This window comes from Platichthys flesus, chromosome 4 (assembly GCF_949316205.1).
Source record: "Platichthys flesus chromosome 4, fPlaFle2.1, whole genome shotgun sequence".
In the NCBI taxonomy this organism is placed as follows: Eukaryota; Metazoa; Chordata; class Actinopteri; order Pleuronectiformes; family Pleuronectidae; genus Platichthys; species Platichthys flesus.
The window spans coordinates 27126907-27145780 of record NC_084948.1 but is presented as its reverse complement, the minus strand read 5'-3'; the positions used below and the strand labels follow the sequence as shown (position 1 = coordinate 27145780).

The 18874-nt window shown below is 42.8% G+C and overlaps 1 protein-coding gene across 3 annotated transcripts in view; it reads right to left on the bottom strand.

The window, feature by feature from the left end:
• pak1 (p21 protein (Cdc42/Rac)-activated kinase 1) overlaps positions 1–18669 on the bottom strand; it is a 34207-nt gene extending 15538 nt beyond the window's left edge. For 2 of the 3 annotated variants that reach the window (XM_062385941.1, XM_062385942.1), the window contains exon 1: positions 18535–18669. In XM_062385941.1, coding sequence (XP_062241925.1) covers positions 18535–18591 — 57 coding nt within the window. In that variant the 5' untranslated portion in view covers positions 18592–18669. Of the gene's footprint in view, positions 1–10181; positions 10247–18534 lie in introns of all 3 variants that reach the window. The other variant, XM_062385943.1, reaches the window with a different exon arrangement.
• Positions 18670–18874: the final 205 nt, after the last annotated feature.

Genomic DNA, 18874 nt, shown 5'->3' with positions numbered 1-18874 from the left:
ACACACACAAACACAAAATGTCACCCAATCGTAAAGAGGTGGTGTGTGCTTGCAGCGTTCACACATACATCACTGTTTAGAGGGAAGTGATGCTCGCTTTGTTGTTTGTTGATCTAGAACACACACACACACACACGCAATCACAGCTATAAAACCTATAATACCATCTTTTAAAAAAAGAACTTGACAATATATCTATAAATCTTTGTCGATCTCTAACAGCAGAGGAGGAGACACCATGTGTCATATAAGAGTCACACGCACACACACACAGAGTTTGAGTTTCACAACAGTCCCAGTTTTTTTCTTTTTTTATATATATATATATATATATATATATTTCTGCAGATGGACGAGTCAGCTGAGCAGAAATGACCATCGGCAGATCGGATATCATTATCAAATACCATATAGTTATCAAATCTTGTTCTGAACTGGCTTTGTTTGTGTTGTGTTATTTTTGTTTTCTTTTTTATTCTTTCAATCGCGGAATTGCTCATATTTTATTGGGCACATTAACATAAATGGTCCAAGTGAAGGAAGAATCATCCACAAATTCAGTGGTCGTGAAATTTCATTTGACCACTTTTTCTCTCATATATTTCTCAAGGGGTTCAACAGGTCATCAACAATAATTCAGCTTCAACATCTTAAGAAACAGTTTGTAACTAAATCATCAACATCAAAAACCATCAGACGAAAAACATTATCAACAAATTCACAACACACAGAGTTTACTGTGTAGATATTCAGTGTGTCTATTTTGTGTCAGAGCAAGGTGTGTGTGTGTGTGTGTGTGTGTGTGTGTGTGGTAAGAGAATATGACAGTGTCAGAGACAGTATATGATCTACAATTACAACACACACAAACACACAAAATAATTACAGTGCGTCTACATGAGTCACACATTGTCGGAGTTCATCTTCTCTCCAGTCGACAACTTCCTCGTTGTTCTTCATCTTTTATTTCTAACGGTTTTATTACTTCATAAATCTCTTTGTCTGACATTTAAAACGTTCTAAGCTAAGTTTATATTAGTTTGGTCTTAACTGTGTTTTCCCTCTGTCCGTCTCCTCCTCCTCCTCCTCTCCTCCTCCTCCTCCCCTCCTCCTCCTCCCCTCCTCCTCCTCTCCTCGTTTCCTCAGCTCCACAGTGAACCATGTCTGGTCAGCGGCTCTGACCCACATTACCTCCGACTGTCCAGCCTCATGAGCTGAGATTCCCTGCAGCTCCGATTCCATTTGTCATTTAGATCTCACACCTGAATCTGAGCCAGAGTTTGATGCTACTGATAAGAAACTGCAGGTTTTCTACACTCCTCCTTATTCGTGCATTTGTTTGACATTTCTGTCACCTACATATGCCTGATGTTGATTAAGATCCATGAATTATTCTCAAAGACTGTAAATAAATACTGACACTGCGTCTCCACTTCCTCCCACTATCCAGAAATGAGGCCAAAATATCTTGGACACAAACGTGGCCATCTTGCAACGATGACATAATTTGGAGCCAGACGTATCAAGGTCCCATCAATATGTGCTCGACCAATCACCAGTCAGTCTCAGCTGTCAATCATGATCAATAAAACCCATTTATTTCTCTATCTCTCTGTCATCCATCAACCTCGCTCACCCTTCACCTGCATCCCTCTTTATACTACCTGTGTAAATCACACTGTGATGATAAATATAAATATATAAAGCTGTGTACAGGTGTTCAGAAAATTACATCAAACACACTCGCACACAAACACAAATCTTAAGAGAAAGTTGCCATTAAGTGTAAGCACTTCCTGGAAACGCCTCGTCAGCCTCAGCAGCCACATTTACTGGAAGAGAAATCTCTCTCTCTCTCTCTCTCTCACTCACACACACACATTCACACACACACACACACACACACACACAAATCACCTCTGCATACATTAAAGACTCTGACACACACACAACAGTGCATGTCATTTCATTTGAAACACAGCATCATTATCTCCTCCTGCATTGAGCCTCTTCGTGATGTCGAAGCAAAAATTTACTAGAAAGAAAATCTGAAAATCTTGTCACATGATCATTATATGGGTCAGGACTGTTCTACTCAGTCATTCAACATCAGGACTACAGATTCCCTCCTGTAATTTCACATTATTAAGGATTAATTTATTAATTGCCACCATTAATTTACCAATATTCTGATTATTGATATATATATATATTTTTTTGTGCCATGTTTGATGGTCTAGGTTCTGATGTTTGGTTTTGCACTGTTGGTGAGGAACAGCTGCTTTGGGCTCTCTGGGAAACCGTATGGATAAACAAATCTGTTGATGTTTTCAATATAATATGTCTGGACCTATGAGAAATATAATAAAATGTTTTATTATTAAATTCTGTGAATATATTGTTTTATTGTGGTGTTTGTCTGCTGCTTTTTGCTGGAACATGCAGAGACTTGCACCAAACAGGCTGGTTCCCTCCTTCTTCTTCTTCTTGTTGGTTTATTGGCAGGAGGCAACCAACTGGAACCAAGGTGCATTACCGCCTCCTTGCCTCCCTCCTTGCCGAGCATTTAGCTGAGCTAACAGACCCAGTGGGGGGGGGGGGGGGGGGGGGGGGAACCACCCCACTTCTAAACCAGCAAAGCTCAGTGTTTCTGGGCATGAGGAGGCCATGGAGCCCGAACCTGCTCCTGAAGCTCCTACAACACACAGAGCGATGAGTGCACACATGGCAATAACAACCACTGTGTGTGGGAGATGGGAAGGAGGATGGAGACACAAATAAGAAACAAACAGGAAGACACATATAGAGACGGAGACATTAGACAAACACAATAAAAGCACATAAGAGGAAAAAAAAGAGGAGACAAAGAGTCAACTGCATCTGGTTCCACTTTAACAGCAGAGACAGAACAGGTCTGACAGATAAAGACGAAGGCTCAGATAATGTCTCGTCTGTCTGGAGACATGTCCTCATTATGTTGCCACAGTAATGTGACAAACCCCAAGGCCCAGACTTCAAATGTATATTTTAACATATTTTACAGACCACACTTGATCCAGTGTGCACACACATGCATGTATGGAGACCAAGCAAGCACACAACGTCACACAGAATATATTTCCAGGTTCAAATGCACAATCTCAAGCACACGCACACACACACAGTTGTCGACCACACCCAGTATAATGTGTGTCTTTGAAGTTGTAACCTCGGGAGATTCCCTGGTTTACATCATCATCCCTGTTCTTTGTATTGAACTATTGTTAAGCTAAAGCATCTTGAACCTTTTAATCTGAGACGAGCCTTGTGATAATGTCTGTGGTGATATGACGCTTTACAAATTAAACTGAACAACCAACAAAGAAAACTCGTCTAAAATCGACTTTATTCTCATTAAATTACAACTGTATTTTAGTAAAATTCTGAATTTCTCTTGTAATATTATGACTTTTTATCTTCAACATGACTCCCACTGCCATTTTAATCTAGTCTTACGGTCGCTAAAAAGAAATTCCCTTGAGATTCTTTTGTTAGGTGGCAATCTGTGTGTGTGTGTGTGTGTGTGTGTATGTGTGAGGGTGTGTGTGCGCATGTGGTAGAGACACAGATGGTAATTTTGAAGAGGAGGATGTGGCCAAACATTAAATAAAGGATAGACGAGGGGAAGGAGAGAAGAGAGTGAGACAAGAGAAGAGGGGGATGGTGGATTTCTTCTGTATGAACGATGGAAGGCTGAAGAGACATAGGAAGAGAGAAGGAGAGAGAGACAGACGAAAAAATAAACCAAAAGAGTGAAGCAGGGAAAGAAAGAGCAGATGAAGAGATAGAGTGAGTGTGTCCAAATAACAGACTGTATCTTAGCAGGGGACAGGTGTCACACTCAAACACACATACACACACACACACACACAGTGCCTTGCTCGAGGGAACTTTGCAGAGGTGAAGATAGAGTTCAAAGTCAAAATCCCTTTTCAATTTACCCATAATCCTTGAGGTAAAAGTTTGAGGTGTCAGATTACGCCCTCACTCTAAATGAGCTGGAGTCCTTGGGAGAGAACTTTTCAAGTCTCGTGTCTCTGTGTCCTCACACGACAGTAAGATAATGTGTGTCTCCCCTCAGTGTCTGTAAGGTCCAATTTCAATCTCCAACAGTTTGTCAAATCTCAGTTGTGAGGATTTGCTGCCTTTTTTTAAATTATCATATTTGAATATTATAGAATATGTCTGGATCCCCCCCCCCCCCAGCACCACATTGATTATGCAGGTTATTGTAAGCATGGCATCCCATCCCTCCCCCCCACACACTTAAACACACACCCAGGGACAACCTGCTCCGTACAACCATCTGTCCAGCCCGGCCTTGGCACGTTGCCTTCGGGGCTAAAGCGAGGGCACCGTGTGTGTGTGTGTGTGTGTGCGTAGTAGCTACAGTACAGTTTGCCATTCACCCATTCAGTTTGCCATTCACCCATTCACACACATTCATACACTGCATCTATTAGCAGCACTTTGTTTATTCTATGAGGGGGGGTTATTCGGGGTTCAGCATCTTGTCCAAGGACACTTCGACAAGCAGACTGGGGATCGAACTGCCGTCCTTCTGGTTGGAGGACGATCGCTCTACCACAGCCACCAAATACATGCAGGACACCTCCTCATCAGAAGTATGTCAGTAGAATGTCTCACTTCTTTCTGACTGTGGAGTCACAGAGGACAGTGGACGGCAGGAGAACCACAGCAACAGGGATGTATTTTAAATCTGAGACGTGTAAATGTGGTTGTACCAACATCTGCATGTTTCTTCAGATGATGCTGTGTCACTAATATGGAGAAAGAAACATGATTTAAACTAAGTGAAAGCAGGTGGAGGAAAAAGAGGAACAGTTGTTTAAAGTGGTGAAAGTGTAGTTGTGAAGAGCATGAAGGAGTGAAACTGAGGAGGACACACTCCTCTGCAGTACGAGGAGAAGGAGGTCATAGATGTCTGAGCTGTCTGCGGAGATAACCCATTCAATCCCTTGATTCTGGTCCTTGTGGAACCTGGACTGGTGGAGGTTGACTTGACGGACTGTAGATGTGACAGGAGATGGGCAGAGGCTTCACCAGTCTACTGGACAAACTGGTTCTCCATGACGACCTCAGATGCACTCGCTGTCACCGCCTCAGCTCGTCCCAGTTCTCTTACGTTTATTTTGATCTTGTAACTTTGATTTACAAAAAATTATGAAACACATTTGGATATGTTAAATATATAAAGTTATGTCTTAGGGAAAGACATGCCACATCCTTATTAAACCATTAAAGAAAAAAGATTTGTGTCACACCGAGGGAATGGCTGCTGTTTCTATTCAGTCTAATTCAATTCATCATGAGTGAAGATAAATTCAGCTCATGTCTGTTTCCACTCTGTCTCTCCATCTATCTACTAAACCAGAAAGCAGCTGAACCTGTGATCCTGCTGAATGACTCCCCCATCACACATTGTGTGTGTGTGTGTGTTCAAAATGACATGTACTCCAGAGAGGCTCCCGCTGAGTGACAACACACACATACACAACAGAATCCAATAAAGAGCTAGCGCACACACTTAGCGCACTTAAAGCTCCACATAATCAATACGGACATGAACTAGCAGGTCAGATAAAGCCCAGGTGGCACCTGTCCTCCAGGTAGATCATGAACACAAGCGCACGCACACAAAAGTAAAACTCAAAATTATCAGCAAACTGTTCTGCTTTCCATCAGTGATAAAAAGCAGAAATTCAACAATCCTATCTATAAATGGTAATGATAAATCAATAATCAGATTATTGTCATTATTAATAAATTTAATAACAAGAAGACGAGGAAGCTGCAGTTCTACAAATGCATTAAAAGAAATCTATATTAAAACTGGAGTAAATGTGAACTCTGTTGAAAGAGAAGGAGAAATAAAGAGCAGAAGCTTAGTCCTTCATGTTTATCAACTACGCCTCACTGCCTGATTCTGACATAAAGCAAAGGTCTGACCAAGCAGCTGTCAATGGTCAGAAGTGACTCACTGCCAGAGATTGATTGGTCGTTCAAAGTACCTTATTGGTTTTACTGGAAAAGGGGCGCTGGAGTTAGAAGAGCTGGAAACATCACCACACCAAGGACGGGAACCAGGAACTGAGGATAATATAGATTGAAACTGGGCAGAAGAAAAAACAAAGCAAATAACTTGATCCACGTTATGTAGGTCATGGATCAAAACCAGGCTTAAATGAGCCTTTATTATATTATCATATGACTGAAAGTCACATGTTGTGACTTGTTGTTGCAGAAACAATCAGAATGTTCTTATCACAAATTATCTTGGGCTGAGTGAAGACACACAAACTGATACACGGGATTTGGAATTGTATCGGCCTTATTTCGATGGATCCATTCAAATATGCATTAAGTTAATTAACACAGAGCAGGAAGAGTGAGAGATATCTAGAAAAAGTGACAAAGAGGGAAAGATACAAAAAGAAAAACAGAAAGAATAAGAAAGAGGATGACTGTGAAAGACGGGGAGCTGAAGAGGGAAAACTAAAGACACGTGTACTACCAGCACAAAGTTCTCTGTGAAATCCCAGGATGCTTTGCAGAGCTTTAAGTGGTGAGTCCACCTTCTTATGATGCTGATCGGTTTAAAGAATATAAAGAAGAAATATGTTTGTTTTGTTTTTCAAGAAAGGAAACCACCTGTTTCTTCAAAATAAAACATCATTGTATGTGACTAGCATGACGGCAAATAAAACCGTTAAAACAAAGGATATATAAAAGATAAAAAGTAATTTCCAAAGAACATAAAATCTCATATATGTACAGCAGGCGGACATTCTGTCTTCCTTCACGCTTTTATTCTTTGTGCCACTTCACGGCTCACTCTGTTTAATTTATCAGGAAAGTTTTCTGTTTACAGCCATTTAACATGTAAATGTGTGTCTGAGTGGAGGAAAGTCTGAGTTTAAAAAGAAAAAAGAATGACAGGGAAGAAGAATAAAAAGAGGAGTCTGTCCCGTCTGGGAACCAACAAGAGGGAGCGAGAAAAGAAGAGCGAGACAAAAGAGGGAAGTAAAACAGAGACTGAGCAAAACCGGGGGAGCGAGACTATAGTAAAAGAACACAAAATAAGAGCGAGAGAGGGAGAGGGAGAGAGAGAGAAGGGGGTGAGTGGGGGCCACAGTAAAATAAAGAGCAAGGGATCAAAGAATAGAAAGAAGCTGAGTAGCAACACGAGTTCGCTGGAATTTAGACGAGAACATTTTTCACAAGAGAAAAACTGTCTGAGTCCCCCCCCCCCCATTCAGCCTCGTCTCTACCCCTCCTTCCATCCCTCCATCAGCCTGTTCACATCCAAGGATCACGGCAACAGAACCTATTTAAATGTACACACATGCTCCTGACAACTTTGAAACACTACAAATGTGTTTTTATATATTATATTTATAAAGAGTTTATATACACTAGTTTCATTACCAGTGCTCATATTTAAGTTGAACCAAATCAACACTTTTCCAATACCATTTTCTTTAATATATTTTGTGTGTGTGTGTGTGTGTGTGTGTGTGTGTGTGTGTGTGTGTGTGTGTGTGTTTGATGAACTTTGGGACAGGTGTATCACTGCTTGCAGGTGTGTGCAACATGACACTGATGGATTGTGTGTGTGTGTGTAATGTGATTCCTAGAGGGCAGCCCAGCCAACATTCTGACACACTGACACACAGACACCCAGACACACACACACAAAATCCATCAGCATCACATTACACACAACTGCGAGCACAACTGTCCTAAAGGTATCGCACACTCACACACAGACAGACCCACACACACTCCAAACTACAACCGCACAGCTTTCCCACCTGGATAAGGCAGATATGTGATTTCATATAATTACAATGATAGTCAGACATTTTACTGGGGGTTCGAAGGAAAGGTTCCAAAAAGTAACTGACTCTGACATTTGCCTTCTCACATTCAGCCCCTCAAGAATATTTCAGGAAACTCTGGAAGGCGCTTTAGAGATTTTCCCAAATAGTTAACACAAATAGGACAGGTCTTCATTACACACTCAGACAACAACATGTCCACAACAAGAAGCGTATTTACCAAAAGAGACAGTTGGACCAGATTAAAACAGACCAGAGGAGAATGCGGCATTACCCATCACAGCCTCAACACACACATTATTCTTCTGTGATAATCAACCATGTGATCAGGGCTCAGAGTGTCCACTGGGATATACGAGTATCAGTCATACCGACAGGAGACAAGAGAGACGGCTCGTTTCCTTTTTACATATTAGCAAGCTCTATCCTACCTTGTAAACTAGAGTGGCACTCGGTACAGTGCATACATCCGCCAAGGCCAACAAGTCAAACCCGCACCAATCAAAGTTAATCAAAATACATAATCTATTCTCTGAGAAAATTGTGAAAATGTTGAAAAACACCCAATTTCGCAATGTTTAATACATCAATAGAAATCCTGGATCTGCAGCTAAATGGAATGAGATCCTCCGTGAGCCCAGGGACAAGGACGAGAACATTACATTTACTAAATCTAAGTTAAGAATAACTTTGGATTTGATCCTATCCAGGCCATTGTAGGCCAACACATGTACAACACAAATACTCAGATAATATTCACAATACACAAATACACACACACAGACACACACACAGGCGTACAGCTCTTACAGATGCATGCACAATGATGCAGTACATAAAAAATACATGGCTCATAACTCTCAGAGTTACTGTTCTCATGTGCATGGTAAATTCACCCCCCACCCCCACTCTCTCACACACACACACAAGAACACACACACACATGCGCACACCCCCTCAACCCGAGTACTGAGGCTCAAACACCTCTGAAGCTGTGTGAGACGGGAGAACTGGACAAATTGTCCTCGCTCCCAGGATACTGTACAAAGCTCAGACCAGTTCTCACAACAATGGCAGTACACACACACACAGACACACACAGGTGTGCTGGGGGGAGGGTCTGTCTCCATCCCTGATATACCAGCTGCCAGACTCCGCCCCTCCCATCTCTGTCACTATGGCAACCCCATAAATAATGGAGGCTGCAGTGCATGCTGGGAGCCATGAGGCCTGAGAGGCTGAATCCCATTATAGAGCCGGCTAACAAATTGTGAAACTCTGTGGTTTCCCTCAATGAACCATGAGACCGGCCACCGCTCCACGTTTCCCCTGAAATGACTTTATTGTGACATGAAGACCACGGCTGCACGTTGAGCCTGCACACGGGCCGACCACGGGGAATTGAACCCTTAAAGTCTCTGCTTTAGAAATGAAAGAGAGTGCTCATGTTAAATAAACCACTCAGTAGCTTGGAAAAAACCAGTAGGAGTCAGTAAGTACTCTCTTTTTTCAACGTCTTGTCAAAGCTGCGACGTGGCGTCAAAGACATGGAGAGTTTAGCAGCTGCCACATTCGGACAGACTGAACTGGAAGGAGGACAAAGATTATTACAAATATTCAACTATGAAATACCTTCACCAAGGCTAAAGGCTAATTTATGCTCAACGTTAAGGTACCTTACAGAAATGGACGGAGCCTTCTACTCTCTACTGGAGGAGTAGGATAACAACAACACCAACGTAAAGAACCCTGGAAAGTATCTTTAAAGATAAACTTGCTTTTCTCTGGATCCGCCCGTTTGTTAAGAGCTGCTGCAAAATTGAATGGGATCTTCCTTGGGTCAGTTTGTGTCATAATTTATCTACTAGACTTCATTTGGTCATTCAGATGAATTCTAACCCAAAGGTTTGAAATGAGATGAAAGCCTTGATTGTTAAGATAATACACTGAATTCAGACTTTGTCTCACGGCCTCACTTTCACTGTTTTTGGCCCAAAGTCCCCGTGTTTCCAGATTCAGAACATCAGAGTAATCACTACGATACATCCACATAAAACCAGTTCATAACTTCTTCACCCACTTATTCCAAAAAACATATATCACATTAATCACATAATATCGAACTCTTCTCTCAGTCATTACGACATGCAGCTCAGCTACTGTAAAGAAATCAGTCTCTCACTGCCTCAGGGCCTCGGAGCAAGGCACAGAATCGCCTGATGAGGCTCATAATTAAAAGTGGGGTGCATCTGTCCTTTGTGTTCCACCAGGGAAACGTACCTGTTACTTTCGTCTCTGGGTCGGTCCTGTCACTGAAAGGCTGGTGGACAGATTGAACCTGCAGCCTGGAGACAGAGACACATGTCAAGTTCTGCTTCAGCTGCAAGCAAATGATTTCACTACACAGAGACATGAAGACTTTATACCGGTCATCAGGATACCGATCGGTTCTTAATTATTCCTACAGATGCCACACAGATCATTTTGTGTGTGAGAACAGAAGAACGTGCTGTGAAATATCAAACAGATTTGATTTATTGTGAAGCTAGAAGAGCCAAACTGTACCTCGTGAGCTGTTGGCATTTTATGGCCCTTAATCTAAATCAGATTTTTATAGTTCTGCATTAACAGTGTGGAGAGAGAAACACGACGGTGACGCAAATTAAATGTCACTTTGAAACACGAGCAAGACGATTACAGAGAGAAAGATCAGTTTCACACAACTGATGAGATCATAGCGAAGGCAGAAGCATGTGGATAAACAGAATCTGTAGCAACGTACAAGAGTTTCTTCTGCTTTCCATTTCAAATGTGTCCATCAGACCAAATATCACTGGATTCAGAAGACATGTAGCATCACGGTTTGTGGTGCGAGGAGAAACATGCATATTATGATGAGTCAGCGCAGCAGTGATCATGTTGTGGTATCGAGGTCCCACATGTTTCTGGTTTTACTTTGTTACTTGATAATATAAAAATGTTGTGTGTGTGCGATGTCATGATGGACAGCTAAGACCGACTTGTGATTTGTTTGTATAAAAGTTTGTTGTCGTTTTTAATTTTTCAGCCGTCGCACAAACAAACGTCTTTGTGAGGTGCAAACTGTTTGTATGTTCACAGCATGTTGGTGTCAAAGGCGGCACAGACAAGGTTGAACAGATGAAGGCTTCAGCGAGAGGGGGTGAGGCCAGGAGGTGAGAGTGCTAGCCCAGCAGCTGTCCACACATTCACACCCTACTGTGAGATCACACACACACACACTGACACACACACAGACACACACAGTAATGCCCATAGCCAGAAGGTTAGAAACATGTAGCTGATTATGGCTTATCAAGGTGCTGTTCGTCTCTCATTACCACAGGCTAATAAAATGTGCCACCATCTGTGTGTGTGTGTGTGTGTGTGTGTGTGTGTTAAAGTGCACGTGTTGCCAGTACACCCGTGTTGCTTAAATAGACACTTAAGGGTGACAGTTGGCACAGAGTTAGCCGGTGCTATTCATAGACGTACAGTACATCCACTCACTAAAGCTACAGGTGAGCTGCTGGTCTCAAACACTCACATCTGATCAGGTATCAGCTGTGTCCATGAAAAAGACACCAGTGTCTCCCACTAATCATCAAGCCTGTGGCGGCCATTATCTTTTTTGTCCTGCCACAGTTTCTAAATGAAGCTAAACCTGACATGGTTGGTTTTGCTGCATTGTCGATCTGTGTGAGGCCCTATTTAAAGCGTGTTGCTCATGCACCCCTGCTAGAGTTGCTACTGTTGACGCATTCATTCACAAATGTCTGGTTCTCTGAATGTCTGTCAAAGTGACACCCATACATCTGACCACTCCTTTGTGTGGGTTTGTGTGAGACTCTGCAGTGGGGATCCTGCTGTGGATCATTATGGAGCTCCACATGAAACAAGCGTTTGACCATCAATAGTCAATTCATCTCAGTTTGTTTGGTCCGTGTCTCATCTGCTAACATGGAGGAAGCAGGGTTTATGAACTATACTGCGGCCTGCCACCAGGGGGCTCTAATTTAAGGAGCTGTCATATCGCTCATCTTAATTTACAGTTAATGGTCAAAGCACTGAATGGTCATAAAGAATATCAAGGACCATCTTGTTTTTAATGCTTCATGGTTAAAATGTAAAGGTGTTCTACCTCTCAGCCTCTGTCCTGATCTTCCTCCTCTCAAGCCGACATCCGTCTCTCTCATGTTCTCTCTGTCCTCCCATCGACTCTCTTCCCCAGAGCGATGTCTCATACTGTGTTCTCACCTCCTTCTTTTTTCAAGAGGAAGACAGCAGCAACACTCTCCCTCAAATATTCAATGTGGCCAGTCAAGCACGTTACCTTGACCTCTACGTGCACTCTCTCATATCAACAGGTTTTTACTTCTTACTGTTGTATCAGGGAAAGAGTTTATAACACTGTGACTTCTCGAGCCATAAAATAAATAATCTCATTTACACCAGAGAACTGGATTTAGGCGTATTTTCCAAAAAACAGGCAATTAGTTATTCGCACAGCAGATAATTATTACACAGATTATAGTTTAATTATTATTATTATTAACTTAGTTTTAGGCTGTTAGACAAACAAAATCAATGTTACACTATTATCGGACATTTGAATCAGATTAAATGGTAATTCAAACTGTTATTAGCTGAAGCCCTAATTCACGCTGATCACCTTCCTAAATTTAAGCCGATTTAGTTTTGTTATACAATAAAGGCCACTGATGCTTTACAGCATTTAAGTTTCAAATTGTTAGTGTGAGAATCCTAAATTTCTTCTTGTGTGCGTCTCCTCCAGCCGCTTGTCAGCGTTCATCAGTTATCGCCACGCTCAGCAGGAATAATGAGGCTCGCCGCCATGACACACAATTACTCTCACATTTGTCTGCCAAGTACATTACACGCACAAGTCGTCCAACTTATTGTATGTGTGTGTTTCACCTCGTGGATAAGAAGGGCAGCCACCCTGGGGTGGGGGGGAGGGGACAAAGGTTCAGAAAGCAACATGTTGGATTTTCAGGCTGATCTTGATATTTGTGGTGTTGATGGTTCGGACGTCCAAGCTGTTGTTTTTATTATGCAGAATATAAGACAGTAGTCAAAACACTTAATAATTATGGTTATATAAGGCTGGATATTAATTTAATATTAATCAGACATTTTCATACTCTCCCAAAGGGGAAGCCAAAGCGTCATGATCCAAACCATGTCTTCTAAGAAATCCCAAATCTTATATTTTGAGTGACTTCTGTATTTCACACTCTGCTTCTCACTGATCTTCATGTTTGTCTTCACTGATCAAGTCGCTGAGATCAGCTTTGTTCCCTGTGATTTAAACATGTTTCCATCTGTTTTCAAACTGAAGAGGCAGAAACTGGGAGAATAAAAAAAAGAAAGTGAGAGCATCCCTCTGGCAGGAAAGAGAAGAGAGAAGGAAAATATAACAAGTCGACAGAGGGAAGGAAGTGGGTGATGAGAGAAAAAGAGAGACTTCCTCTGTTGGAAAGGGGGAGAGATGAAGGGGTATTTATAGATAACATTATTATTGTTGCTTCACTGGTTACGTCAGATAGAGTGGAGGAGAGGAGTGAATGTGGGATGAAAAGGAGGTGACGAAGAGGAAGAGAGGAGGCTGAAGAGGAGGAGAGCAAGAATCAAGATGTGGAGGACAGAGAGGATGAAAAATGAGGATTGAGGTGGGAAGATTGAAGAGGGGGGGAAGAAGAGTGGAAGTATGACAGGGTGGATAACGAAAGGGATGAGGAGAAGGAAAGAAAGGAGAGAGGAGGATGCCAAAAAGAAAAAGAGGAAAAAAAGAGGAAGGAGGGATGGGGAGGATGTGTCCTCTCTCCATCTCTCTCAGCAGAGATAAAACAGACATGAGGCGAGGCAGAGTAGATATCTGCAAATGATTTAGAGATACTGTAACAGGGCGGACGTTCGTAGAAATGAGATCATGATGTTGGCATTTGAGAATATCTTGATAGGTGGAACTCCTCCTCCTCCTCCTTCCAGCCAAGAGAAGAACAGAAAGGTGCAGAGAGAGAGAAACATTCTATATGACCCAGTTCTACACTCATTCATCACCGCTGCATGTGAACTGAGAGTTTCTGCTGTACAAGCTCTGTCTGCTCGGCCAGGCCAACACACAGAGACGTGTAATTACATCAAATGATTATCACACACACACACAATGAGTTCATGCAGTGTGTGTGTGTCGGTCTCCTCAGTCATGCGCTGAAAACACACACACACACTTGTGTTCATCTCCAAACAGATCCAACAAAAACCATGACTTAATGTACAATCTCACATACACACAAACAATTTCTCACAACTCTCCCCACACACAGATTTGTGCAACTATCCTTGTTGGGACTTATTAAAAATCATTGTGGACAGCTTATCCTTAACCATAGGACCAGGCTTTGGTCCCCATGAGGTCTACTGGTCCTGACAAGGAGTTTATGCTGGAAAAGGTCCTAACAAAAGTAGTAACAAAGACAAACACACACACACACAGTATCTCTCTATGGACGCAAGGCTGCAGGGTGTGAGCGCAATACTTCAGCACAGAAACATTCAGGAGGTATTCACACACACACACACACACACACACACACACACACACACACACACACACACACACACACACACACACACACACACACACACACACACACACACACACACACACACACACACACACACACACACACACACACACACACACACACACACACACACACACACACACACAGGACTGAGGTGTGACACATCTTTTTCCTAAACATACTTTCACTCTTTCTTTTATTCCTCCATTTCTTAAAGTTTTAGCTTCTTGTGTGTTGGAATGTGTGTGAATGTCACACTGGGACAGATGTACAGTAAAGAAGTGTGTGTGTTACTGGAAGGTGTGGTTGGTCCCGAGGAATGGGTGGTTCCTCCACCATATGGTCTCTGAGGTCCACAGCACTTGCACACACACACACACAAACACACGTCACCTCTCAAGAAGCTGTGATTCAGCCTTTACTTCTCTATCAGCAGTCAGTGCAGACATTTTTATGTTCAGTTTCTTTGTGTTAATCAGAAGTGATTTCTGAGAAAGGTTCAGAGTGGAAACTTTTTATAATTATTAATTATATTATTTTAGTTCTCTCCTGACCCATACCACTTCCTTCCATTCATTTTCATGGACGTCGGTCCAGTAGTTTTTGTGTAATCTTCTAAACAACATTCTTGTGAATAGAGCTTTTCCATGTTGCATCCTCTTATTACTGTTAGTTCTGACGCCTGGTTTATTATTAGATTATTTCACTGGGTCTAATGGTCCTTACAGTATACGACCATCTTTTTTGACCCTGACTCATTCTATTAATGGCTTAGAGATGCACCGTCACCTTTCATCTGCTGTCTAATCAATGAGGTGGATAAATTACTCAACAAAAAGACGTCCAGGGTCACAGCTTCCTCTGGATTCAGTCTGTTTCATGGAGAGAGGAGGAGAGAGCATGTCGTGTTGCTCGGCCTGTATTTGTCTAGACGAGGCTCAGCAGCCTCAGCAGCTTCCAGGCAGACAGAACATCCATTATTCAGCTGCTGGCAGCTTCTGGCTGCTCAACAGCCAATATTACTATTTATGTTGCTACTGTATATGTGTACACTGCTCAGAAACAACATCCGTATCAACAAGTGATATGGTTTATTGTTTGTTTAAAACTGCGACTGAATAGCTGCATTTAATATTTTTATGTTTCAGAAATTAGTTTATTACTTTTGAAAGAAAGTTCAGAACTGTAGTGAGACATCTTTCATCTCTTCCTGGGGTTTGCTGATGATCCCACACTCTGCTCCCTCTTCACCAACACAGGCCAGGAATGCTACCAACACTGCTGATGCTTCAGCCCCCACCAACTCAAAGGAAAGGTTGACAGTTCTGGGGCGCAGGTGGTGTTCTGCTGCACAGGATTCCAACATGATATATTGTGTACGTCTGGTCCATAAAAGGAGTGAATATACATGTACATTTTTTCATTAAACTCTCAGCAAGAAGGTGAGTTTATATATTCTCCCAAATGTACTATGCTAAAACTAAAAGAAGCAAATATCTCCCAGTGGATAGGCGGAGTCGAAGAGTAGAAGACACAGACGAAGATGTCAAGAGAGTTTGTGGTGATAAGAGCTGAAGATGGTGTGGGGCGATGAAAACATGATCACATGATCTCCGCAGCATAGTCAATACGTCACTTCCTGCCTCCGTCTGCTGCCCCCGGCTGCTCCACCTCTCTCCTGAATCATTGTGATCATCTGTGCAGTGAACCTGCAGCTGCGTTGTGTATTTGTGAAAGGCGAACTGCAGGTGAACTCTGTAGCCCCGTCTTTTAGCCTCAGGTCATGTTTGAAAACGGCTTCACGCTCCTCGGTCTCCTGAAGTCGCTAAGCCCAAAGCCACAGGAGCCAAATGGGTCATTAACTGGTCCCAGCCTCCCTCTGTCCCTCTCATGCTGTGGAGGTGTCAAGGCGACAACTGGGAGGCCTCCTGCTTCACACGAGGCCATAAAACACGCCTGTAGCCTCACCCAGGTCTCCATGGCCACCACTGGGCTGCTAATGCCCTTCAATCTAATCCACTGGTTCAGTTCAGACAAACCAGGAAGTTCAGTTTACTTTTCCAGGTAGACACTTAGATCCGTTCAAGTGGAGATCCCAAAAATCCTCCTATTATTTATGTGAATGAAATGATTGCAAGTATATTGAAAATATATGTAATTGTTCAGTCATAAAAGATGGGTTTGCATTAAATGCTACCATCAGAAGCAAAAAACGATAAACATGCAGTATGGTTTTTGTGTATAAAACACAGTTTTCTGCATAATTTTAAAGATTCTTAAATGCTCATTTACAGTAAATTCAAAACAACTTTAGTGATCTAGTGATCATTTCCTTTTAAATACTACTCTGCAGATCACTTTCTAGATTAAACATTTACTGTCAGAAAATCATAATCATAAAAAAGTATTTTGTCTGACCAATGGACAGAGACTCAGTAAAGTTCATACTATAATCATTATCATTAACTTCTCCCTGTGAAGCATGAACGTTTGATAGAATAAGGAACAGACTTATTAACTTATATATACACACTGTTATCAGATTCTGGTTTGAATATGAACCAATTTCCGCTCTGACAGTTAAACTAAGCTTCTCTCAAATTCACACAGCTGAGGATTTCACACTGAGGTGAATCCAATCTGAGTAGAACAGGAACTTAAATCTCAAACCACCGATGCTTTTAAATGAGCTCCACACACTAACAGCTTTTCACTACTCAGGAAACTGGTCAGTCTCAGATGGGAGGCCCGGGATTTTACTACCGGGAGCAAAAGTGCAACGTGCAACGTCAGCCCATCTCAGGAGGAGAAAGCCTGTATTTATCCAGCTGACTCAGACATGAGGCTGAGGGTCTGAGGGCAGTAATGAGGAGGGTACTGTAGATGAGAGCTGTCTGCCTGTGTGTAATCAATAAGATGCAGCAGACACACACACACGGTCCGATCGGCCAGTGCCACACACATTCCTCCTGAAAAAATCTACTGGCACTTTGAGTAAGTACACACTGAACTCTCTGGGACCAGGGAAGTGCAGGGATTTCTGCTGAGCCACGTGGAAACTGGAGCTTCAGTGCATGTCACACATATACTGTGCATGTATCATAGAAAACTACAAGGTTTACAGCAACTACAGATACAGAGGCTGACGTGAAACTGCAGGAGTGTGTGTTCTTCACTTTAAAGTATTGATATTGACTTTCAAGTGGCACGGCCTGACCCCAAGCTACTGACCAGCCTGTAGCCTCAGAACTTCTGATGAGACCCTGGTGGTACTCCTCCTCAGTCAGGACTGAAGACCAAAGGTGCTGGGTCCAAACCCTGTGGGACACTTTACCTGAGCTCCCTCTCTCTTTTTAAATCATCTCTCAAAAGGCTTTTACCAAATGGTTCTCCATCATTACTTATGTTTCTATTATCATCTTCTCCTTCTTCTTTGTTCGGTTTATTTACTTTTGCAGTTCATCTCATCCTCTGTGAGCAAAGGTGCCATACAAATAAAGTAATAGTAAAAATATGTAATAAAGATTAAATTCTACTATCTTCATTAAAATGATCATCACAGATAAGATCTGACTGATGAGCTCTCCAGTGGACTCCAGTGATGGCCATGGCTCGGACTTTCAGATGAATCACGTTAGAGGAACACATTTCCTGAAATTCATTCATTCTTTCATTCATGTGAGACTCGGCCTGTCGTTAAATCACCGGTGAAAACTCCCGTGTTGTCCCGGGGGAGAGCCGGGAGGACACCGGTGCCTTGAACAGAAACCATCCCACCATCCTTACGGGCCTGTGGGGACCGGGTCGTCAACACATGGATGTGGAGGTGCAGACTGGGAGAATACTGGTGTGCTCCTAGGCTGCAGTTCACATTAAGCCCAGCTCCCCTCAGAGAACCAGCCCCTGGTCTCCACGCCTCACCGGGAGGGAGGGGGGGGGGGGTTGAACGGCTGATTACAGGTGGAGGTAACCGGCTGAATTAGAGAGCAAGTGGAAACACTCACCGCTGCTCCGGAGCTGGAGAACGATACCGGAGAGTTGGGGGTCAATGCGGGGCTCATGTATCCGGGGAAGAGTGCTCTCCTGCCGGCTCCGCTCCGCTCTGTCTCCCTCCTGTTTCTTCCACAGTAAACTGAGCTCCGGCTATTGTTAGCCACTAGGTCCCGCCTCCTCTGTGCAACCCTCCCGACACACCATTGGTCATTGCCCAGCTTCGCCCATCGCTGATTGGCTGGCGTGGATGTCCGTTCAAATATCAGGGCGGGTCCAAACTCGCCGGCTGATGGTGAAAGAGAGCGGTGGTGCGTTCACATGCAGAGAAAAGTCCGACATTCCGGCTGCCTC